Genomic DNA, 27,640 nt, shown 5'->3' with positions numbered 1-27,640 from the left:
AAATTAAAATTTGAAGAGTCAAAAAGTGACCAGTTCATATATTCGAGTAAAAATGAATTAATTTTAAAAAATAATAATAACTTTTAGGACAATAATACAAAATTAAGACTAATTCAAAACTTGAAAAGACAAAAATAATTAAATTTTGACCGTTCATAAATGATTAAAATACCTTAGGAAAAAAATGATCAGAGCATATGATAAAATCAAGTTTTCACAACTTCTAACCGAAGTGGTCAAAGTTGTATACTAGTCTGATTAATTGTTTTATGAACTCGATTTCTGTTCTCGATAAATATATATATTAGCTTAAATAAATTATACCAAGACTATTACGAAATTAACTTAGTGTCTGGTAATGGCTTGGTGAATATGTCGGCTGCTTGTTGATATGTTGAAATATAATCCACCCGGTTGTCCTTGTTCATTACATGATATCAGATGAAATAATGTCTCAAATCAATATGCTTCGAATGTAAGATATGATTGTAGGGTATTGCTATGACACTTGTCTTATCACATAATATTGGGAACTCATAAGTTTGAATTTCATAATTTCTTAATTGTTTCTGAATCTATAGTAGTTTTTCTCAAACACTACCAGTGGTTAGATACTCATATTCAGCTGTTGATGTGGAAATAAATGTTTGCTTCTTGCTAAACCAGGAAATCGGTCTATCTCCTAAGAACAGACATGATCCACTGCTGCTTTTCCGGTTAATCTTGCAACTTACTGATTGAGCAAAACTTACACAGTGAAATCCCCAATAAAATATGATTTTGTATGCTCACAAATTAATCGCAAGTGCACGATGTCAAGTTATAATATAGTGTACGTGAGTACGAGTATCGTTCCACTGAAGACCGTGTTTTACAATTGTTATTTGTCGTTATCAAATCTTTAGCAACGAAAAATTGATTGATTGTATATTACTACTAACATTAAATAAACATGCAAATAAAAAGATTCAAAATCAAATGATGAAATGTAAAGTCTAAAATGGTTGAGTAAAATTTCAGTGAAAAATGGATTTGTTGGGAATTTCGGTTCACAACCCCTCGTTCATTAATTAATTCGCTCGATCGTGATCTACTCTTCCGAAAGGATTTCCTATTTAATTGAACACTCTCTCTCGAGCTATGCCAAACTAATTCTACTCAATGAAGTAATTAAATATCTTTAATTATCTATCAAGAGTGAATTGCATTTCGATCTATGAAATCCCCTAGTTTTCGACCCTAAGGACTATGACTATCGGCACATATCCAATTTCATATATCTATGTAAATTGTAGATCCGCGAATTATACTACTCGTTCCTATCACAAGTTATTCTCTCGAACTCACTTGCAATATAAAAACGTCGTTAAAGTTAGCTATGCTCTAACAACACGATAAAACAGCAGTAAGATCAAGAATAATGCACAATCGAAATATAAATTAAGTTAAATCAACGTTCGGGGTAGGATCCCCTTTAATCCCAACAAATAATAAAGTTTAGCTACTAGAATTCATAATTCAACTAAGCAAAACAATGTTTAAAAGATAAAAACTAAGTTATAAATACTAGAAGTGACGAAAAACGCGAAGAACGGTGCCCGGAAAATGTCGAATATTCAATCCAAGCGCCAAGTGCTCTCCAAAACTCTTCACCGCCGAAGAATGAAGTCTGAATCCGTCTCTAATTCGTGCCTCTACCCTACCATATCAGCCACCCTCCAAAAATAAGGTAAGAAATCGCGCATAAAATTTTTCCAAAAATAGGTGGCGCTCGGGCGGTAGAAAAGTACCGCTCGAGCGCCACACTCTCTGTAGAATGCCTAGAATGTGCAATTTCTGGCGCTCGGGCGGTAGAAAAGTACCGCTCGAGCGCCACATCTTCTGTATATTTTTCTTTGGGGATTCCTTCTCGCGCTCGGGCGGTAGAAAAGTACCGCCCGAGCGCCACACTTTCTGTCGAATACCTTCGGCAACTCGCTTCTCCCGCCCGGGCGGTAGAAAATTACGCTCGGGCGCGAGCCTTTCTGTACAAAATCTTATTGGCTTAACACTTGGCTCCGAGTTCCGTTTGTCCGACCATTTTCCTGCAAATTCGTCATGCCCGAGTGAGATACGATAAAATGCAAATGTTTACTCTAAAATGAACAAAATGTGATTGAAATAGACGTATGCACAATGCAAAACACACACAGACTAATGCAATAAAACACGTAAAAACCACACCTATCACTTACCTAATCTGTATCTGAATATCCGATAAGGTTAAAACTTGAGTATTTGGGATACCAAATACCCACACGTGAAGTTCCTTTAAGATATTTATTTATGTGTTTTGCTGCAGTATAGTGAGATTGCTTAGAATTAGCTTGAAAGCGAAGAGACAAGAAAATAACAAACATGATATATTCCTTGCTGGCTGGCGATCAGATAGAGAAGTGATCCGATTAAACTGTGATGTCCACTTATATTCTCCCTTCGTCTTTATCTAGCTTGATTGATGAGCTCATTGGGGTAGTGACAGCTGCACAGTTCTCCATGCAAAACGTTTTGATTAAGTCTTCGGTGTTCTTGGTTTGGCTAATGAAGATGTCATTTTCTAGTTGTTTAACTTGCAACCTGAGAAAAAATGTGATCCATCATATTTTTTGAATTTTCCTGGCATTATCTTGGATAATCTCTCACAAAGATTTTGATTAGTTGAGCTAAATATCATGTCAAAAACATAAATTTAACAAGTAGAACATGATCACCGTTAAAAAATTTGAGTAGGTTTTTATCTATTGTTCCAATTACAAAGTCATTGTCAAACATTAATTTAGATAATGTATCATATCATGCACGATGAGCTTGTTTTAAACCATACAAAACACTATCAAGTTTATAAATATAACTAGGATGAATATGAGTAACAAACGATGAGGATGTTCAACACACACTTCTTCATTCAATAAACCATTAAGAAATACTGAATTAATATCTATCTGATAGACCTTAAAGTTCTTAAAGCAGCATACATAAAGAAATATCCTTATAGCTTCAAATCTAGTCACATGAGCAAATGATTCATCAAAGTCTAAATATTTGTGTAACTAATCTTACTCTATTTCTTAATACTGATTCAATCTCATCTATTTTATTTCTAAATACTCATCTAGTTCCAATAATATTTTCATTAACCGATCGGGTAATTAGATGCCAAACCTTGCTTCTCTTGAATTGATTAAGTTCTTCCTTCATTGCGTCTATACAATTTTTCAATCTCCTAATATTTCATCTATTTTCTTAGGTTCAAGTTAGGATACAAAGACAATATGTATGAATTCATCTATCATTTGTTTTCTAATTCTATGATAAATGGTCGAATTATCGATGAACAGTTTGAGTGGATAATTTGCCTTCTATTGGAGGCTTGATCTAAATGTATTTGGATTTGGATGTTGAACTGTTAGATTTCATTAGGTTTTGCATTATCCTCTTTTTAACGTATTTACGGCTGGTGGTTAATCACCAAATCAATTTCTTCAACCGATTGATTATGAGCAGATTGTCGGCTGGACTTACTTCATGAATGATTTCAGTCGTTCTTATTAAGTCTATCTCATGATCATTGTTGTAATTAAAGTTAGTAGCATCCATTTTTCCTCTTAATTCATGTATATTGCTACTAATATTATCACGACATATAGAAGATTCATCAACTACCACATGCACATATTATTTAACTGTTAGAGTTCTATAATTATAAACTCTATAAGCTTTATTAACCAAAGAAAATCATAAGAACACATCAACATCATATTTAGCATAAGAAGCGTTTAAGTGTTTTTTTTACTATTATTGTGAATGAAAAACTTACAATCAAATATGCAAAAATATGATATTTATGGCTATTTGACATTCCAGATTTCGTAGGGGGTCTTCCCATGATTGTTATTAATCATTTATCTGTTTTGTGTATAAAATGCAGTGTTGATAGCTTCTCCACAAAATCTTTGAGAAATTTGAACGGTACTCCAATTGTACTGGATAACCAACAAATCTGAAGAGAATATCACGTGTCCTTGTCGTCTTTCCAAATATAATATTAAGCAATATATTTCCTTGGACACTAGCTAGATATAATAACTAATAGTTCTACACATAAAATGAAATTTGTTCTTTCTGATTATATTCAAAATTTAAACTCTGAGAAGACTGACTATTGTACAAAGAGAATCTCTTGAGATCAGTCAGTATGCAACTCAATTGGTCTTGAATAGGAATAACCCCAACTGATTTAGAAATCCAGATCAATTATCCTTATTGTTCCTTAGGATCATCGGTTAGAAATAACTCAGAGCTTTTCAAAATAGGTCCGAGTCAAATAACAATGATTCGATAACTCAAATGCATAGATATGCAAAATACATGATTTTTCGAAAGGGTTATTGTATGGCTAAAATCTTTATTATTCACATCATTCTAAAATTGGAGGACCTAGTTCGGCACTCTATTCTAAAAATGGGATCAACTGAATCCAAACATACACATTATATTCTAAAGCTAGAAACTAGAGGATAATAAGAATGGCCTTCATAGATGCCAAGGATTGATGATTGATCTTGATCTAGATTGCGAATAATACTTACAGTTTTTAAGAATGAAAGATTATATCATCATCTATATACAGTAATTAATCTCAACCCTGCTTTTATCCTATACTAGATTCTTGAACTAATAATGTGTCATAAAATGGATATAGATCTCTGAAAAACCCTTTGCCCTGGAGCAAGTATAGCCAACGGGTCATAAGCTAATTTCCTCTGCACAAAAGTTTCCCACCGTGCGCCAAAATGCCTTCGCCACTCCACTTGTGTAGTATAGAAAGGTAAATATTGCTTCTCTCCTAAACTGGCCGCTTCACAGAAATCCAAAATTCTTTTGTTCAGACTCAAAAAGTTCTGCAAGCCGTCGTTCTCCGCCGCGTGCGGAAGAAAGGCCACCAAGTAGAAAATGTCCTCTTCTGGAAGTACGACGGAGGTTTTGTTATCCCACCTGGAGTACAAGGCAAGAGTTTATATATGTTTAGTTCCTAACTTCAACAACTTTGGATATCTATTGTATTCAATGAATGGGACTTTTACTTTGATTTGTTCACTGGGTAGACAAGGACCGGCCCGTTGTTTGTGTCCGTCAACATGTTCCCAAAGACAACCTCAGCAAAGTTGTTGATTTTGCTTCTTGGAACAAGAAGATTGAGCCATGGATGAGGAAGATCCCATAATCCTTTCGACCGGAGTTTTAATTCTGCCGAATGCACCCGGTCCAAGAATTTCGTGTACGAGACTTCTGTGACAAAGAGTGTTGAAGGAATGTAGTTTAGTTCAGACAACAAGAACTTGATTTCCTGTAATAAAAAAAACACTTGATATTAGTATTCTTTTGCTATTCCATTAATGGCTCTAAATTTTTAGTTAGTCTCACCTGGTTTATATTATCGGACTCCTCAGGGTCAAAATTTTTAGTCAATTCCAGGCAAAACAATGTCTTTCCATCTGATACAAATTTACTGGCTTGCTCTGGCTCTTCTGGGCTGAAAGATGATCTCCAGTTGTTAACGAGACCCGTCTTGTTTACGATCACAAGGCCTTCTATGTAATCAAATGTGTTTTCCGCGGATATCAAATTCTCCTGATCTCTAGAAAATGTTGAAAAATCTGAATAAAGTACTCGAATCCACTTCACCTGTGGACGTTTCAAGTAAAAAGTATGATGAGCTATTCTGCAAGACTTGAACAAATTTTTTTTTATGACAGATTCAGGGTGTTGTTTCTCTTACCATCTTCGGTGCCGGCTCTAGAGCGATCCGAGCACGAGTTATGATTCCAAACTGGCCGAGCCCCCCCAAGACACCATGAAAGAGGTCGGCATTCTTCTCTGCGGAACAAACGACTACTTCCCCTTTTCCTGAGTTATTTCAGCCAAAATAATGAATCAAGAATGATATTACGTCATAAATCATCTTTATACTCAAATATATATTACCTGTCACAACTTCAAGCTGGTACACGTTACTGATCTGGGGACCGTGCCGAAAAGCCTGCCCGCTGATCCCGGCATTCGACAACGTCCCACCGACTGTTAGATGCAAGTAATCCGTCCAAGATTTGGGCGCCAATCCATATTTCAAGCACTCGTGCAGAATATTGATCCACAATTCTCCAGCTGAGACATCCACAAAAGGGAATCTTCCTCTATGAATCTGCATTTCTTGCCCACTTATTAATGATTCCATATTGATCACAATTCCTTGCGGCGCCTGCGATTGGCCCTGTAGTGAATGGCCATGTCCTCTAGCTGCGATCGTAAGCCCCGAAGCCGGACCCATCTGCAGAACATGTTTCACAGTCGAGGCGATGTCGGACACTTTCTTTGGGCGGAGGACCGCCGACGGGAGGAAATGGTAGCGGTTGCCGAAATCTCGGGCGGCGAATTCGTTTCCATGGAAGCTAAAACTGCCCTGAATTTTTAATGAAGAAGGGATCACGGGGAAACAGAGGCTTAGTTTGATCACCATGCAGAAGAATATCAACAAAATTGAGAGATTTGGCGTGAAAAGAATGTTGCTTCGTTCCATAAAAGACATGGATATATTGTATGTCACAAGCTTCTTGGTGTTCTACAAGTGGAAAGTGAGGACTTGTGTTCATTGGTTTGAGGAGTTTGAGAAGGGGATTTAAAGGGATTTGGGTTCAATCTTTAAATAAATTTAATAAAAAATATTAAATTTGATTTATATATTCAATCATATAATATAATTTAAATATGTACATTAGAGGACCTTTAAACTTATTGATATGGTTTTGATTTTGGACGGTTTTGGATTTATATTTTATTTTATTTTTTTATCTTAAGAAACCCGAAACAAATCATGACAATTTCGGTTACGTGACCAAAAATGTTATTTGGGTTAGGGCATCCGCATCCGTTCGAATTAATCCATGTTAATAACTCTCCATCTCATAAAAAATTATGGGGTCCACGAGCCACATATTCATTACATTAACATTTTCCCATTATTAACACACACTCACATTCATTTAATATCAACTTTCATTATTTATGGATCCCACTGTCCACTTACTCATTTTTTTTTATTTTACAACCAATATTACTAAAAATAAATAGTATTATTATTTTAAAATTAACTTAATTCCAATATTCATTAAAATATTATTAAGAAATGAAAAAAATGTTGGACTCTTTTATTTAAAATATTATACAACACAATTTTTTTAAAAAAAAAACACAAAATACACTGAAAACGAAGAGCCCATAATTAGCGACGGTTTTTCAAAAACCGTCGCAAATAGCGACGGTTAATGCCGTTCATTCTGATGAATTTCTTGGCTGCCATGTCAGCCAAGATTATTAACACATGCACCCACATTGGTGCATGAACATTAATGGGTGTTATTAACACCCATTAACCCACCAATGTGGGTGCCCTTATTGTTTGTTCTAAGACAACCATGGTCGGATCAAATTAATTTGGATTCGAGTTTACATTAGATCTATTTTATGCCATCATGTGTATTATATTTGCAGTCACAAACACGAGTATAATGTGGAAAACTGGCTCCTTCCTAACTAAACCAAAAGTTTGGTTGCTATCATACTCTTTGGATTAAAGAAATTAGAAGATGAAGTTAAAATTGAGTAAGTTTTTTGTGAGACGGTTTCATTATTTTTTATCTATGAGATGAGTCAACTCTAATGATATTCATAATAAAAAGTAATACTCTTAGCATAAAAAATAATATTTTTTCATGAATGAACCAAATAAAATAACCGTCTCACAAGATACGACCCGTGAGACCGTTTCACACAGTTTTTACTCTTAAAATTTGGAAAAATCAAATTAGATGGCCACTAATTTGCATTAATCTAAGTTTTATAAATTTAGTTTAGAACATATAGGAACTTTCTCCGACAATCCAAAGTGGGATTCACCAAATCTTCAATTTTTAAATCCATCAATAATGGCAATTTCCTTGTTCTTTCCACATTGTTACCATGTCAAGTCCTTCAATGTGCGTTGAAAGTCAAAGCAACTTCTAAGTCGACATGATTTGATTAGGGGACATATCGATTCAGCCTTTTTTATTTTTTTATGTGAGACCAGGCAGTCGTTAATAGTCCGTGGATATTTTATAGAATAGGTATTTGTGAGACGATATTACGAATCTTTATCTGTGAGATGTGTCAATCATATCGATATTCACAATAAAAAATAATATTCTTAGCATAAAAAGTAATATTTTTCATAGATGACTCAAATAAGAGATTTGTCTCATAAAATACGACCCGTGAGACCGTCTCACACAAGTTTTTGCCTATTTTATAAACATCAAGCTGACATAATAACCTTCAAACTACACTAATCAGATAAATCACGTTGGACAAGTCTTGTGAAACAATCTCGTCAAAAAAGTTCTTTTAGTATATTTTTCCCCGCTGAACATCGATCATTTCTGGAAAGGTGTTGGACATGATTGATATATTAGATACATGCAACGACAGAAAAACATGTTTATTTTCGTAACATACGTGGTTCGACGTAACAAAATAAAAACAGCAACATAAATAAGATCGTTATATTAAAAAAAAAAAAAAAACGAGCACAAGAATTTAAAATTCTTGTTGACTTTAGAGTTTGATGATTTACTCCATGGGGAAAATAAGATAAATTTGTTGTTAAAAGCTAACATCACGTATCTAAAGGGGAGATTGGATGAGAGGGACTGACAGATCTTCCTTGTATAGATATGGTTTTAGCCAGCAGGCATGGCCAACTCCATTTGAAAAAGGTCCATACAACACGTGAATTCCGAATTAATGCGTTTTCTTGGAAATTAAGGGGATTGGGACCTTTACCAATGGGTAAAAGGTCTCCTCTCTTCCCTTCCATCCCCGGTTTTAGTACAGAGACAGACCCAAAAATTTATTTAAAAAACACCGACTTTTTCATTTATTCGCAAATAAAAAACTTAATTATAGGATCATTTATATTTTGTAATAATAAAGTATTGTCGAGACCCGATCTAATCTTTTATTATGTTGTTATTACACAAGAGGGTGGTAGATACTAAATTTTAGTATCATGATTTTTTTTGTTTGCATGGAAAAAATGTCATTTTTCATGATTTAATATATGTTTTTATGTAAAATCGAAAAAAAAAAACTTTGTCACGTTTAATTAACCAAGATATGAAAAAGATACAAATATATTTGTAGAAAAGAAAATATAAATAAAATAATATTATATATATATATTAGCTGGTTGTGTAATTATGTTGCGAAGTCGCTTGTAGGCCTTTTGTTCCCAACATGTGGACCATCCCCGATCTGATTCTGCTGTGTTGATTTAGATTGCAGATCAAACACGTTTTACCTTTGTTTCCACTAGCTTACTTCTATGCTATTCAAATCTCCCTCTAAATACTCTAAATAAATAATCAATTGGATATCATTTTTCAAAGAGTTGAATCAGTCTCGGCCTACTGTAATAACACTGATGTTGTTGCGCAAATAAAAAAATCAAGGTTTCATCAGTGATTCAAACATATTTTGAGAAAGTGCCACATAATTAGGAAAATTGTGGGAAGGAGAGACATATCAGTAGAGAGAGTTGGATATACAGATAACGTTTCTTATTCACTGACGAAGCCCCGACCAATACCATTGTTTGATAAGCATCGTGAAGCAATGATTTTGAGATATATAGGTAGTTGGCTGTAGGGCAAGTGCAAGATTGTTATAGTAGGTTGTCAGCGAGTCAACTTGTGTCTTGGGCTTTATTGAGGTTTCTCTTTCAATGTAAGATCGTTAAACTTATTATGAAGCGTAATGTATATTCTAAATCGGTTCATAGTCGATTGAATTGCCTAAAATAAGAATAAAGGTCATTCGAGCTTGAGACTAGCGTTTATGATATAAACATCATGTTTTATTGGTAAGGGTATAGAGATGTCCATTTATACAGATGGATGATCATTTGATGATGCACTGAACAACCCTCCATCGAACTTTCCAAATGGTTTTCACTTTGTAGAAAAGTATGTGGTTATGATTATACAATATTATTCCTAGGACCAGGGACAATATTAAGGCTCTACATTCTAGCATTCACTTTGATCCGTTTACCGACTCAATTGAGGGTAATCAGATGAAGAAGTTGGGTGTAATTTAGAAATATATGGAGCCAATTCATCGTATTCAGGGATTCATCGCGCACACATGAGTGAAGATATCTTATGTGATCTGACGAGTTAATAGTGCAAGGAATCTTTGGCCACAGTAAGATATGTGGATTTTGGAAATGAGTTTACTCGGTTGCACATATCATGTCACTATTATTACTCAAAGATGCATCACATCGTTATCGAATTTATTTGAACTCTCGATATACCAAATAATTGCAAATTCGATCGAGATATATGTGTAGAAGCGACCGTACTATATGCTAACCATAACTTAAGGTTCTTATAAATATTATTTGTGATACATAGAGGATCATGGGACGATGCTACCAGACGCTCTTACCATGATCTCATATGTGCAATCAGATTTCAGTAACGTTCTTGATCAACAAGTTGGTGGAAAAAATGTGACTAATTAGGGTAAACCCAAATAAGAACAAATGTTGTTCTGAATCACATGAAGTAATGAACTCACGGCTGATTGTATCCCCGAACTATTGAGGATCACACAAGTATTGGATTCTAGGTTTCCGTTGAGATAGTCAAATTCAAATCTTTGAATTTGACGAGTGTAGTTTGATGAAGATCAAACAAATTTCTTATAAATGAGTTTATAAGTTGATTCCAAGTAATGGAAGTTGTGGAATTTAGCTTAACTACTAGTTAAGTGAGGAGATTGAACTGATTGTTTTAGTTGAGGAGTTCAGAAAACTGACTGCTGTAAAAAATTGATCAATAGAAAATTTTAACTTTCGAAATTACTCAATCAAAATATATTTGAAATTCATTGAATCACCATCACCGCCAGTACTGTCTAAACTAACAGAGAGAATGAATATGACTTGCTCGCCATCGATGAATAATATTTCCTCACATTTTTTTTTTATTTTGGTGCGATTTTTTCTTCCATCTTCAAATGTAGAATTTGTTTAGATTTTAGATTTCATTTGGGTGGAACGACCTAACCTGTTTTTTGAGAAAATATTCGAGTAACACTAATTTAAGATCCGTTCTTTCATTCCATATATATCATGCGTATTAAAAGATTTCGTTGCAAATGCATTGTGTGTGTTCAAATTAATATCACGTGTTAAATATATGTAAATGTATTTTTATTTTTAAAATGTTTTTTTAGTGATTTTATTCTAAATTTTTATTTAATTACTTATAATTCACGTAAATGTTTTCGTCTTAATAGATATTATATTTTTAAAATTCGATATTATTCTTCGAATAAATTATTATTTGAATACATATTTATATCTTTTTGCAATCAAATAATAAAATTTTATACCCACGATCTAATTGGAAAAAAAAAATATTTAAAAAATTGAGGAAAATAATTATTTAAAAAAAAATTATTAAGAAAAGTATTAAAAAATTATGGGTTTGACATCTCAACTCTTTAAAAAAAATGAATGTGTATATTTCTAGACTATATATGTAATTTGATGTCAGTGTTACATTGACAGACTAAATTGAATAGTATAAATGTCTCAAATTATTATCTATACTATATTATTAAGTTTGAGACATTTAGAGTAACTAATTTTTGGCATCATGGTCTGTTTTAATAATTATATATATATATATATATATATATATATATATATATATATATATTAATAAAGTGTTAAAATTTTAATACGAGTCACATGAAGCTCAGTGGATATAGTCTTTGTTTCTTAATTATCAAGTTGCATGTTCAATTCTTGTTTATTTTTTAATTAATATATCAAAATGGCAGTGTAGTCAATCACTATTTCTTGTAATTATATTTTCATCCTCATTTAAACATAAACAATACGAATTATTAAAATATTATACATACACACAACGTGTAAGTCAGTGTATTAGTATAACATTGATTTTTGGTCATGCATAGTATTATTTTGTGAATATGGGTTATATATTATTGTTGATATTATTATTATTATTATTATTATTATATAAAATTGAATTCTGTCACGCATAGTAGTATTTTGTGAATATGGGCCAGTAAGTGAGGTAGATTCAGTGATGTGTTGCAGGGATATGATTCTTTACTTGAAAGAACAAAAACAAAGCTGAGCAATATGTTAGTCAATTCTATCTTGATTTTTTTTACATATGGGCTTTTAAAAGTGAGACATACATACATATATACATATATATATATATATATATGTATGTATATATCATGTTTTTCATGGATCTATACGGATTTTGGATTTGACTCAATAAAAAAATGGCAAAAGATATCATCCACCATTCATTGGACATGAGGCACAAACATGTTGGTCTAAGATCCACAGGTTGAAATACATATGGTGTAGCATAACATTGTCAAGCACGGATACGTTGTTTTGGAACACTTAAGTTTTGGTGATGTACTCGCACAAAAGAATTCTCACAGTGATATTAAAATTCAGTACTCTAATAATTCAATAACAAATAAGTTCAGCAGACCGCATTCGCACATATCTGAAAATATTTCAAGGTCTGCCAAACTAAATAGATAAGTAGTAATGTCTATTCTCAAACTACTGAATATGTCTGCTATCATTTATGATATCGGATTTGCTACCTTGTTTAATGAAGCATTAATTCAGCAAATCAAACATTCAAGGAATTTTCAGTATGCTTTTTAAGGAGCTTTTTACAGTAGTCAGTGTCAAGCATTAATTGCCGCCTAATTTTTTCAAATCACAGCGATTGATACATTGCAAGATGAACTGTAACGTTTATAGCTTGGATACGATTAATTTCTAGTCGTTCTGATCCGAACATTACTGATCATCTATAAAATAGGCCAATTTGTAATTCAAGAAAAGAGATTATCACGTGATTATATCTTGCTATTCTCATAGATCAAATTGTGCTACTCTATACTCATCACAATTTCAATAATTATTTGAGTGTATTTGTAACCGAAAGAAATAGTCTTTCTGTTAAGAAGTTTATATAAAGTTTGGAATAAGTTGATACTAAAATTTCAGTAGATAATGTTTAAGTCTTACTGAAGTTGGTGTTTACAGAAGTTGTAAATATCCAAGTCTTTTATTGAATACCATATAGAAATATAAGAAGGAGAGACAAAGAAGGATTTTAGATTATATATGTAATTTGACGTTAGTGTCACATTGATAGACCAAAATAGTTAGTATAATTGTCTATATATAGTAATAATAATAATAATAATAATAATAATAATATAAAATTGAATTCAAACCATGCGTACAGCATAGTAGTGTTTTGTGAATATGGATGGGATTATTGTCTGCACGGGAAGGGAACGGCCCGGATCACTTCACATGAGTGATCCAGGCCCACCACCATGTATTAAAAAAAAAAAAATTGACTCGGATTTTTCCGAGTCGTTAGATCTACCCTGCGGACAGTACCCGCAGGGGTAGGGTCTATTTTACCGTATGATGGGCCTGTAACTTGTAAGTGAAGTGATTCAGTGATGTGTAGCAGGGATATGATTATGTACTTGAAAGAACAAAAACAAAAGCTGAGCAAATCAATTCTATCTTGATTTTTGTTTCAAATGGGCTTTTAAAAGCGAGACATACAGATATCATGTCTTTCATCTGTGTATACGGTTTTTGGATTTGACTCGATAAGAAAACAATGTAGTTTGTGAGACGATATAATCCAACAAATCGACACGATTTATATTTATCATGAAAAATAATATTTTTTTTAATTAGATCGGATCAGAGATTTGTCTCACAAAATTTATTAGTGAGACGAGTTTTGTGGAAAAAAAAACATACATTCTTGTTTATGATTTTTCTGAAATCAGTTGATATCAAACGCATATACACTAGAAATCTAGGTATTTAAATCTGGAAGTACTAAGTTCGAGTGTTGGACGAGACGAAAAAACCACTTTCAAGAGTGGAAATATTTTATGACTAATAGTTAATGGAAAATTTTGTGATGAAAAAGGCTCCAGACGTAGCTCGCTTACGAAATATGCCTGTGAGAGAACCAAAATCAGGATAGATCATTATCATTACATTTTCACTTGCTTACGTAGTTTAGTTTAGACTCAATCCATCTAAATACATAAATTTAACTAGTGTATATATATATATATATTTATATATATATAGTACAATTAAATTAAATTAAGATAATGTGTATATGAAGATACAAGTATCATTAATATGGTTTATTCTTTAATATATTTCCCGTAATCACTCTTATAAACCGGCAACCGACTAATAAGACATGTGGGACCAGAACGACCAACTCGCTTTGTACTTGGTACCACAACACATAATTGTTGTATATAATAAAATATTATATTATAATTCTTTTCATCTTATCCGTAATTTTTATTATAATAATTTTTAAGAGTTTTTTTTATGTAAATCTCAGTGTTCATTTTTATTATTTATTTTTATATTATTATTTTAAGATGTCATACCTAAACTAACAAAAACTTCCTATTAGACAACAAAGCATGGTCACATCTAGGGGATATCCATCCATCTATGCCTTGAGATTTTCAAATGTAATAATTTTGGATAGATTTGCCCTTGATTTCTAAGATAATGCACCTTAATATGATATTAAAATAGTGAAACTCCTTTCATTTCTGCGTCATCAAAAGAATATTTTTGATAAAAGTAAAAGCAAATCAACCTATTTTAATGAGGAATAGTTCTTTTGTGAGATGGTCTCACGAATCTCTATTTGTGAGACGGGTCAACCCTACCGATATTCACAATAAAAAGTAACACTCTTAGCATAAAAAGTAATATTTTTTCATGGATGACTCAAATAAGAGATCTGTCTCACAAAATACGACCCGTAAAACCGTTTCACACAAGTTTTTGTCTTTAATGAAACTAAATAGTTATATATGTATGTATTTACGGATTTTCCTGTATACATATATATTTTTAAAAAATTATACATGGAATTACGATTTTGTTTTTAATTTAGGAGGAGAGAGGACTATGTTGTTGTTTATATGTGGGATAAAATATTTTAGGGTTAAAAAAACCTAATTTTGTATTACATTTGCTTTCTAGGAGGAGACCGGCCACTAAAGCATATAACTGGTTAAATTCCTCTTATATTAAAATATAGAAAACACAAAAATAAAGGGTTAGGCTATTAATCCTTATTAAAAGTTGGCCAATGGGGCCTTAGTTGTCCGTGAGACCATATATTTATACTATTCATTAAAATTTAAACTCCTAAAATAACTAATTTTTGATATTTTGTGAATTCTTTTTTAAAATCTCATAAAATGCCAATCTTACATTTTTTAAAGGCAAAATATGTTTGCAAATTTAATTAAACATTCATTTACATTTTATTATTATGTTATTCATCCAAACGATACTATCATATCTCTTTTCGACTTCCTGTCCAAACAAAATAACCACTCACGTCTCAGATTTATCATTATTTTTTGCACATATATAACATATGTTTTTTGATCGTTAGTACTCACGATGTTCCTTACCATTATAAACCGAGAGTAGGTCTCTTATGAGACGGTCTCTCGAATCTTTATATGTGAGACGGGTCAATCCTACAGATATTCACAATAAAAAGCAATACTTTTTTAATGGATGACCCAAATAATTGATCTGTCTCACAAAATACGACCCGTGAGACTATCTCACACAAGTTTTTGCTACAAACCGAACAAAACAACCCGTATGAGCCGAAAAGATGGTGATTGTTAAAAAAACAGTGATTGTGGAAAAAAGGAAGAAGTGGTTGGTGGTTTAGAGAACCGTGAAGTAACCAATTATAAAGTGGCAAAGTAGGTTAAGTGCCACTAATCCACAAAATGGATTAGACCTCTTTGTCAAAGTTTTTCATGGCATTTAATACATTGTCTAGATAAATATTTTATTTATATTTCTGTATATCAAAATTGTGGAGAACAGATATACTAAAGTGTGACATTTATATTTAGGTTTAAATCAAATCCTATGAAATTGGAAAAATCAACTATTCTTATCTTGTCCCCCTTTTTCACTTTCTTTCCGACGAAAGTAGTGTTTTCATGTCTCATTCTTAGGGAATGAGATAAAATAATCATGAGTTGTTTTCCTCTCGTGTTCCTGCCAAGCATCATGACATGTTTTTTCTTATACAAGTTATCAAATATTTTTTTGTTCCGCTCGATTCAAGTACTCATCGTTTTATTAAAAAGTTATAGACAACGCAATCAGTGCTACTCAAACTCGACTTATTAACTAGTATCAGATTTTGATTGCTATTGCAAGGAGTCCAATTTACTGTTCTTGAAAAATCTTCTTCTCAATATCTGCACAACTTTGCAATTTTCTGATTCAAACATATGATGTCGCGCTTCTGTATTATTTGTAAGATTCGACTCTTATAACGTTATTATAAATTATAATCGGTGAAAAATTACGCAACTCGATATATTTAAAAGTACGCAACACAAATATTGGGTTTGAATCAATGTATTAGTTATGATAAACAACTGTATCCAATACTTTATTAAATCCTAGTATATATTGTTGCATATACATTATGTATATCTATGTGAGCATCAATGATGTGACACTGATCTATTGAATGTGATGAAACATAAAAAAATTGTATATCTGATTGGTGAACGTCACCTCATCGATGATGCTCACATAAGTGTGTTCGATGATCGTTCACTATATCAAAACTGACGGATCATATTCAATCAATATAATAAAATATGAAACATCATTGAATTCTGAGACATGATATAAATTTTGTACACGTTGGAATTCATTACCATGCAATGTATTCAAGTTTGCATTAATTGAATTATTGAACATATCTTTTTGGCTCCATCTCTCAGATCTTCATCTCTCCAAATCTCCTTACAATGAAGCCGAGGTAATCTTGTTTCTCATAAAGGAGGCAAAACCACATGTCCAAAACTTTTCAATAATGGCTGTTAATTCTTGAATATTCGGTTCTTTAATTTTCTCTGAAACTGAAAAAGAATAAAGACAAGGAAATATATGTTTTTTTTTATCATTAAATATTTTTCATAAATTGTAGATTCTGATGATTGGTCATAATTAATTTGGCTAAACAATGAAAATAGTCGAATTAACATGAACGCATTGGTCACGGGATCGTTGAATTAAAATGCGGGAAAATGTGATTTTGGTTATGGTTGTTTGTTTTCATGTGATTTTGATTTTCTATATTATCAAATTCTAATTTTAGTTTATTATCTTTGATTTTTTTTTTTTTGCAATTTTAATATCTTTTCTACATGACGCTGATGTGACGTCGATATAACAATTGATATATGCGGTGCGACATTAGCATTCCTACGAAAACTTTATACAATTATCAAAATTTGAAAGATAAATAACTGAAATTTAAATTTATCAATATAGAATTAAACTTCAAATGTAATATCATATGTATTCTTATTCAATATATTTTTGCTTGTTATAACTTTTTCCTAAAATTTATAATCAGGTCATGAGTTTATTTATCAAATAACCTACAATATTATTTTATCATCAATTAAAAGTCCTTGTCATAAAAATATTGCAATTAGAATTTTTCTCTCATTTATATATAGCATTGATCACTCAGTTGTCCCTAGTCACTAGCTATTTCTTGTCATATTCTTATCCAACAATGTGAATTATTGCTTGCAAGAAAATAAATGAACACATCTAATCCATTTATTTGTCCTTGAAGACATCTTATGATGCTATTCCAAACATATTCATGATATATCACTACAAAAAAATACTGAATACACAACACTTAAAAGATAATGGTTTTTTAAAAAAACCGTTGTCTTTTACTTTTTAACAACTATTTTAGTGAAAAACGTTGTTAAAAAGTATTTTTAAGTAAAAGACAACGATTTTTTAACCGTTGTCTTTTACTTCAAAAAAAAAAAAAACTAAAAGATAATGGTTCAAAACCGTTGTTTTTGAGCGTGTTTTTTTTTTTGGAAAAACGACAACAGTTTTAGAAACCCGCTGTGTATTAGCGTTTTTTTTGGACAAACAACAACGGTTTTGTGAAAACTGATGCTATATTTAGCGACGGTAAAGCAAAACTGTCGCAATTTTTAAAATAGCGACGATTTTTATTAAAACTGTCGCTAATAGCGACAGTTTTAATCCGTCACAATATTTTAAATAGCAACAGTTTAAACAAATTAGCGACAGTTTTGATTAGCGACAATTTTATAAACAACTGTCGCTAAAAAACCGTCACAATATTTTAAATATCGAATGTTTTGTGGAACCGTCTCTAATAGCGACAGTTTAATAAACAACATATCGGTTCAATGGTCAAAAAAGAAGAAGAATTTCTAGCTAGAAATCAATGAAATATTGTCGTCCAAAACTCATTATCATGATTAAAAAATTAGCATCAACCAAAAATTTTACGAATGAACAGGAAAATAACATGAATAAATGACATTAAGACTGTTATCATGCTTTTGAGGATGTCTGAGTTGTTTGAGTAAATGAGCGTTTCAATTTTTTTTCTAATATTTTTTCGAACGAGTCTGTCACACAGAGTTTGGCTAGTACGATCAAGGAGAATATCAAGAAACCTATATATTATATATTCGAGTTACTTAAAAACACACATGCATATTTGTCGGGAGACCAGGCTTTAATTTTAGCATTAGGGCCATATTTTCATGAGTCCAGTTTCTTTTCAATATGTCCAATAATCAGCCCTTGTGAGAGACAAGGCCTGAGTTTATTTTGTTTCTCTAATTTGGCAAAATTTATTTCTATTTATATAATAAATTGGTATTTCGCCATCTCAGTCCAATTTTGCTCACTTTTCCAGTTGAAATTCAGAATTCTTGGAGAATTTGGACTAAATATATATTTTGAAAAACAAATTTATTAACTAAAATCAAACTTTGACAAAATAAAAGATTATTAATCTATATATATACCGACTTAGAAGACCAATTTAAAATGTTTTCCGAAGATCAATTCCAATAAAAAATCGGCAATATTATATTTTATTGATTACTTCGAAATTTTATTAGACTTTTCCACTTGAGTAGTGTACTTGAAGAAAATTGAGGAGTTTGAGATATTATCGTCCAGTGTCTAAGCGTGGAAAAAGGTCAACTAATAGTGTAAAAGCACGAAAAAGGAGAAAATGTGTGAAAAAAATGAGAAAAATATATTTTTATAATAAAAATTTAAATAATTTTTTTTTTCTTTTTTCTGCCTATCTTTTTCCTCAGATTTTGAGAGGTTTCCCAACTCCCACGATCTATCACTATCTGTACATTAAGGCATCGTTTTGTTCGTATGATATGATAAGTAAATGATATACAATAAGAGTGATTATAAAATAAAAAAATATGGATAATAACACATTATGATAAATTATAAAACGTTTGAAATGATTTTAACTTCCTTGATTATTTTTGTTAATTATATTATGATTACTAAAAAGCCCTCGTCATATATTAATTAGTAATATATTTTTAAAATAATTGAATAAATAAATATGATTTCTAGAATTAATTTATTTAAAAAATTATAAATAAAATTAAAATATTGTATGAATTATTAAATTTTCATTAATTTCAATTTCCAAAAACAACTAAAAATCGATTAATATTATAGAAAATAATTAAAATTTGATAATACCATAAATATGTATTTATTGTGATAATTAAAATAGTAATACAAATTTGAATATTAAATAATAGTTAATAACAATTATAATATTACAGTTAAAAATAAAATAATAATAATTAAAATATGATCAATAATAATTAATTTAATTTTAATATTAATCAAATTAAAAAGTATATTTAAATATGATTAAATTTGTTGAATTTATAATTATTTTAAAATTTAGGATATTAAAGAAAAATTTAAATTAATCAAACATCACCTCTTCTCCCTCAAAAGATTATATAACCACCAATAAGAGGATAATAATACATACAGTGCGGGCGATGTGCAGGGTGAACGAACCTATTACAATCTTAATCACGCACACAAAACACATGATAAATGAATGATTAAAAATCAATCACCCCTCATCATGCACACCAAACAATGCCTAATTGATTTATTCAAACATGTGAATTGACGAGCTTATTTGATTTTCTAGCTATCACTATTCTTCTTGGGCTTGGGCTTGGGCTCAGCCAGTTTGGGCCTAACTAAAATTTAGCTCCAAAAAATGCCACCTAGGTATTGATTCATTGGCCCAAAGTACCTGATTATAAATCTTGTAATCTAACTCATTTCGGCATAGTTTGGTACATGAGATAAGGGAGAGATTGATAAATAATCCTCCTTATCCCATGTTTGGTACATTTTTAAAAAGCTCATGATAATATCATGGGCCCTTGATAAATAATTTTTTAGAATGATAAAATATCCTTTCTATTAGGTGTGATAATTTTAGTCTAATGATAAAATACACTACAAATGACTTAATTACCCTCGATTTATAAATGATTTTTATAAATCTATGCTAGTAGGTATAAATTAAAATCAAATAAATATTTTATTTATTTTTATATATTATATAATATGATAATTATATAAATAATTCGAGATAATTATATAAATAATTTTTATAAATCTCTATAAAATTATTAGTGTCACTCGATTAACCTTAAAAATTGATATTTGACTTGACTCACAAAATCAAGAGCTCAATTATCATATTATATAATATATAAAATTAGATAAAAATAAATAAATCATGCAAGCACTATCGACGCATGAACATATAAAAAATATGAACTCAAGCAACAACTTTGAAATTATAAAATTTATTATGATAAGGTTAATTTTGTCATTACAATCTAATATATAAATTTAATAACTCTTATTAAAATCATATCAAACATTAAATATAATATCATACCTCTTATTTATCCTTAACGTATCCTTATATTATATGTCACATGTTTATCCTATCATGTGTACCAAACTATGCCTTCAAGTAAAGTTCATGAATCCCATGTTTTATTATAAAAATTAGACCCTGAACTTGGTCTAGAACCAAGGAGTAAAATTTTGGGCTTTGGTCCAAATTCAAAATTTTGAATGCCCGCTTTTCTTCTCCTCCTCCAAAATTTTCAGTAAAAATCTATTAAAAATATTTATTTCTTCACTTTTTTGAACACTCATGTTCAAATACCAAAATTTCAGCCACTGAAATCCTAATTTGACCACTCTCCATGTTCCATTCAAATCCCCTCTCGGGGGAAGAAAAAATCTGGACCTTTCTCTCTGATGCTCATATGTTCTTCCTAATGGAACTTTGTTCATTAGGCTTCCATCAGAAATCCTTCTCACATATTTTGTTTTCTGTGATCGAAAATAAAGAATCCCGGTGATCTGGTGCGACTTTTTGAGATGACTCCCTGACAACCATGGACTATTTGGCTGAAACTGTTTGTTTAGAGAAATGTTGGTTCCTCGACACAAAGGCAGAGGGCTCCCTACCATTTCTAGAATTATTATGTTGAAATAAGCTTGTTCTTGACGAATTATTCCTAGTACTAGCCTTGAAAATTTGTCCTTTGGTGATCAAACACTTCTTCATTTTCCTCTTTGGAGTCCTCTACTTTTTTGTGCTTTATTTTCTGATTCAAAAATGCATATACATTTGAAAATTTGCATTCTTTGAGACCATGGGAGGAAACAGATAGTTACCAATTGTCATTACCTCTTTCTTTGCTGCCAAAATAGCTTTCAAAGTAAGACAAACTTTACTGCATGATTAAATGAATCATGATACTTACAGTATTTTTGCCTCTTGACTTCCCTTTGGAGGTTTGTGTCCCTCGAGCATCTACTTCAATATTCACTCTCTGAAATCTTACTAGTCAAATCCTTGTATGATTTAGGTTGATGGATATAATCAGTCACAAAAAAATGATTTACTTGTTTCTCTTCATTTCCATTTTCACGTACACTTGACTGAATCTTTTTGCCAAAAACCTATTCTATTATATGTGGTGGTGTGCATCCTTTATCATGACTCTTAGTTTGCATCATTTTGTCTACATGAAGTCCACATTTTGGTCATTTTATCTTAAATTATTTCATTTGATCACCACTCACCAAGTTGTATGAATGTGCAGGACAATGGCAGAAAAGACGAAAATTCATTAGTTTGCATCATTTTGTCTACCTGAAGTCCACATTTTGGTCATTTTATCTTAAATTATTGCATTTGATCACCGCTCACTGAGTTGTATGAATGTGCAGGAGAATGGCGGAAAAGATGAAAATTTAACCAGAACTGAAGATGGACCGCCCTAACGCGAGTAAAGAAGTAAATTTCTCTTTTATCTTGTTTCCAACTGGGAAGGAAGGAGGCTGTCACAAAAACCCTAAGACACGAAAACAAGGAGGATGAGAGGACTTTCAGCAGCCATTGAAGCTTGGAGGAGAGAAAAGGTTTGGAGTTGAAGAATTTCAAGATTTCCAGGCACCGTTATTCGCGTTTTAGCCAAGTCTAGTATTTCTAGTTTAGAACTTCTTTTTTAAACATTGTTTTTCATATTTTTATCATGAATTCTATGAGCAAACTTTTCATATTTGTTGGAAATTAAGGGGATCCTATCCAAAATCGTGTTTAGTTAATTTAACTCTCGACATTTGATTGATTCTTGATTATGCAATTGTTTTTCTTTGCATTATTAAAGAGTAGCTACTTCAATAATAATCTCAAATTGCGAGTGAATTCGAGAGAATAACTTGTGATAGGAACGAGTAGCATAGTCCGTGGATTTACAATTTGCATAGAAATATGAAATTGGATACACGTTGATAGTCATAGTTCAATAGGTCGAAAGTTAGGGGATTTCATAGAGCGACGTGTTATTCACCCTTGATAAATGATTAAAGAGATTTAATTACTTCACTATGTTGAATTAGTTTGACATAGTTCGAGAGAGCGTGTTCAGTTGGTTAGGAAATCCTGCCAAAAGCGTGGATCATTGTCAAATCAAATTAATTAAATTAACGAGGGTTTGTGAACCAAGATTCCCAACAAATTTATTTGTCATTGAATCCTTAATTACTCATATTAATTTGCTCATTTCATAATCTCATCGTTGAATCATTTAGTAATTGATTATTTAATCATTCTAGTAGTAAGTAATCATTCAAATCATCGTTGCTAAAAGTTTAATAGTAGGAAATAATAATTGTGAAATACAATCTCTGGAGGAATGATATTCGTACTCGTGTATACTATATTATTACTTGATATTGTGCATTTGCGATTGTATCGAGCTCGAATTTTATTGACTTTTTACCGAGGATTTCTTAATGCAAGTTTTGTTTGATCACCAGGGAGTGTTGAGATTGGACAATGAATGTAACTTGCTTTGGAACTCCCTGAACCTTGTTCAACCTTTTTGGATTGGTTGCTCCCCTTGCTATCATAGATCTGATAGTTTGACTCATTGTTGCCTTTACATAAGCTAGGATACCATTGACAGGATGCTCTGACATTTCCTATAACTCCCTTGCGTTATTTTCTCCAACATACATTTGGGGCTAATAAATTTCTATGGAAACAACACGGTCATGTGGTTGGCCTTTAATTCGTTCAACCATGCCTTGAACATGAACTTTTTGTGCAATTTCTTCGATCGAAGGCTTCTCAAACTACCCATTTTACTTTCTCAGAGCTTTCTCGTGTCTTTTGTGGCATATTCCAGTCCATTGGGTGTGCCAATTTTGTTTGCAAAGATTTTCTGATATTGCGGGCATGTCAGGTGAAAATAAACTGATGTGTATCATTTTTACGTATTTTATTTTGTCATTTTGAATCTCATTATTGCATGTTTCGTTTATCTTATTTATTCATATTTTTCATATTAGTTTTTCTTTATGTGTTTATGGTTGATTTGTAGGTGATTTGATCAAAAAGAAAGGAAATATGGGCCAATATGCGAGCATGGTGAGCTAGGACAGATGAAATTGCCTGCCCTCGTGCACAAACGGATAAAAAAAGTAAAATTTGCGCAAAGCTTGCACTGGGACATGTTATTTTAACCGGACCAGCGAACACGAGTTGAAATTGAATGTTGTATGGCGAGCATGGCACGTTAGGGCGGGCGAAATCAACCGCCCCAGAGCGCTCAAGTACTATTATGCAAATTTGCGAGCAGCTCGCGCTAGGGCAGGTGATTTTGACCGCCCCAGAGCGCTTGATTACAAGTAATTATGCAGAAAATGTGTCATCAATTTGTTTCCACTTTTCTGGGCTATCACCTACATGGAAAGCCTAATACATGGTTATTAAGGGAACAATTCAAACGTTTGACAAGCCTTCGGATGCAGAAGAAAAGACGAGAGCCGAGGGAGCAAGAAGAAGGATTTCCATGGAGAGTTTTTTCTGTTCATCACTTCTTTTAGTATTTTTAGTTTAAAGACTTTGTTTTTATAAATGTATTATGACCTTTATTAGCTAAATTTTTATATTCATTGATATTTAAAGGGATCGTACTTCGAGACATTGCTTTATTTAATCTCGTTATTGGTTTTTTTTAATTCTTGATTATATTACTGATTTTGTTTAAATCATTTAAGCGTAACTAACTTTTATGATATTTTATATTTCAAGTGAGTTCAAAAGAATAGTTTGCAATATAAACAAGTAATATAGTCCGTAGATTTACGATTTTCTAGATATATGAAATTGAATACAGTCGATAGTGATAGTCCAATAGGTCAAAAACTAAGGGATTCCATAAATTATGCATTCACCTTCAATAAATAATTTAAAACATTCTATTATTTCATTGTGTTGGATTAGCTTAATGTTTCTTGAGATAGTGTATTAATAAATTAGAGAATCTTGTAAAAAATATGAGCAATAGTCGAGATTAATTATTTGAAGTAAACAAGAGATATGTGAACTAAAATTCATTCTCACTTTATTTTAAGATTTTCCTTGACTTGAATTTATTGCATTGTTGAATTATAATTATCTTTAAATTTTTAGTAGATAAACTCACATCAAATAATCGTTTACCCTCACTAAAGAATAAATTTTTGAAAATAATAATTGTGTACACAATCTTTGTGGGAAGAATACTTGTACCCAGTACACTATAATATAACTTGACTTGTGTACTTGCTATTATTTCGAGAAACACAGTTTAAATTTTATTTTGGGGATTTTTCCGTGCAAGAAAAGCTCGATCAGGTATTGGCGCCGTTTTTGAGGACTTATCACGACTTTATTTTGAGTTATTTGATTTAGTTTTATTAAATGTTCGTGAAGCTAACACGATTCTTTTTTATCACAGATTCATTCTATACTACATGCCACGATCCATTGACTCGGAGCTTGACCCGTTAGATCCAAAAATCGAGAAATTTTTTCACAAAAGAATGAGGAAACAAAAATTTAATATGACCGCACAAAAAGAAGTAAGACATGTTGAGGAATAATAGCAACATCACGAGAAGCCATGGCGCATACAAATGCTGGAGTATGCACAATCTTATCTTGATGGGAAATGCCAGAGCAAGGTGCGATCAATTGTGAATGCAAAAAAATTTGAAATCAATCTGACCATAATGCAGATGATTTATAACGCAGTCCAGATTGGGGGAACAAATTTGACGATCCAAACATTCATATATAAAATTTCCTTGAGATATGCAATACATTTAAATATAATGGAATTTCTGATGATGCTATTAGTTTACGCTTATTCTTATTTCCTTTTTCATCGAGAGATTGAGCTAAATCTTAGTTAAATTATTTGCTTTTAGGTTCCATCACAAATTGGGAAATTATGGCCAAAGAGTCTCACACTAAGCACTTCCCCCTTCAAAGACAATGAAGTTGAGAGTTGACATCACCGCCTTTTCTAATATGACCAGGAATCAATGTACGGAGCATGGAAGCGCTACAAGGATCTACTGTGGAGATGCCCACGTCACAAACTACCTCTTGGACATGTGGTACAAACTTTTATTATGGCTTAATTACTTTGAATCTTACTATGATAGATGCAGCTATTTGATTTTCCAAGGTACTAGGCTCACTATCGTTTCTATGTTGCTTGGCAAGGTTCTAGGCTCTTTACATGAACCGTTTGTATTACCTCATATTTGATCGATGTGGAAAATATTCTTTTCTTTCAAATTAAATTGAGCATCAACAACAATAACATTGTGTTATAATTTCCTATGATTATCATTGAGTTGTGTGCCTAAGCTGGTGTTGAGTTCCACGAAGATGACGAGTGTCTAAAACCCATGAAGCACATAGATGATTCACATTGGAAAACCAAGATTGGGAAATGATGGTTGACCTTCCTGATGATGCTATACCCGGGGGAGGATCTAGCTCCCAAGCACCACCACCACAACCCCGTCGTCATACTAACAGCGAGAGGATCGATGAATTGTATGCTTGGTCGAACTACCAGACTTAATATCACATAGTTACCAGCTCATATCAGTGCTTCATGAACGCACTAATGCGAGGGATGGCCACACAGATGGATCTTGACCCCTCGACTGAAAAGGTATCGTTTAAGGTGCCCAAAATGCACCACGGAAGTTTCAAAATTATTTTTCTAGCAAAAACCGAGCACCCTAAACACTAAGATGTGAAGCAAATACAATAAAACACAAAATGTCATACATATGGTGTTTTAAAGATATACATATCAATCTTAAAAGATTGATGATGGCTCCAACTTAGTTGTCAAACAACTAAGCTCTTCAATGACGAGACTAATCTTCAAGCTTCCAATGAGCACTCCTTGCTCAAAAATTAAGCCCACCACCAACAAGGAACATCCCCTCTAATTTTGCACTAGAAAAATTAGAGGATTTTTCTTTGAGAAGAGAGTGGAATCTTCAACTATTGAAGAAGCAAAATGAAGGAGAGAAAAGCTAAAAAATTTCGGCCATAGCCCTTGGAGGAGAGAGGGAGGAGTGTTTTTCTTGGTTGTGAAAAAGGTTGAAGTGAGCATACGCATGCCATGTCTTGGATGTTGAAAAAGTAGCCTCCAACCCTTCACCTCCCTCGCATGCTTTCTACTTGGGCTTGTAACAATTACAAGACTCATCGACTTTTTATTTAAATGTCTCAAACATATTTGAGACCATTTAAACTTTACTTGATTTTACTCACGCCCACTAGTTTAATAATTATCTCTAATTAGCTCTACGAGGCCCAATGTTATTTAATTAATTCAACACTTGAATTAATTTAATTATTTGGACACTACTAGTCCACTAGTGTTTAATTAATTCAACACTTAAATTAATTTAATTTAGTCCATAATAATGTTTATGAAAATCACAATTTTCAAATACATTATTTATTTAGTCAACTTTTAATTTAGGAACACTTCCATAAATTAAAATTTACATTCTTCTTATAAAAGTCATAATTTT

General features: G+C 31.9%; 1 protein-coding gene and 1 long non-coding RNA gene across 2 annotated transcripts; one reads left to right on the top strand and one right to left on the bottom strand.

Moving 5' to 3' along the window:
* Positions 1–4,427: 4,427 nt before the first annotated feature.
* LOC140810656 (cytokinin dehydrogenase 9-like) lies at positions 4,428–6,708 on the bottom strand. Its single transcript, XM_073168519.1, has 5 exons — positions 6,025–6,708; positions 5,819–5,946; positions 5,464–5,724; positions 5,124–5,386; positions 4,428–5,034 (listed from the first exon to the last, which is right to left on the bottom strand). The coding sequence occupies exons 1-5, from the start codon at positions 6,623–6,625 to the stop codon at positions 4,725–4,727; spliced, it is 1,563 nt and encodes a 520-aa protein (XP_073024620.1). The 5' UTR covers positions 6,626–6,708; the 3' UTR covers positions 4,428–4,724.
* Positions 6,709–22,690: 15,982 nt separating this feature from the next.
* On the top strand, positions 22,691–26,746 carry LOC140810832 (uncharacterized). Its single transcript, XR_012113310.1, has 4 exons — positions 22,691–22,721; positions 25,528–25,753; positions 26,000–26,191; positions 26,301–26,746. It is a non-coding gene; the product is annotated as an uncharacterized lncRNA (long non-coding RNA).
* The last annotated feature ends 894 nt before the right edge of the window (positions 26,747–27,640 follow it).

This window comes from Primulina eburnea, chromosome 13 (assembly GCF_022965805.1).
Source record: "Primulina eburnea isolate SZY01 chromosome 13, ASM2296580v1, whole genome shotgun sequence".
In the NCBI taxonomy this organism is placed as follows: domain Eukaryota; kingdom Viridiplantae; phylum Streptophyta; class Magnoliopsida; order Lamiales; family Gesneriaceae; genus Primulina; species Primulina eburnea.
Note: the sequence above shows the minus strand (reverse complement) of the source record. Positions and strands in the feature narration are given on the sequence as shown.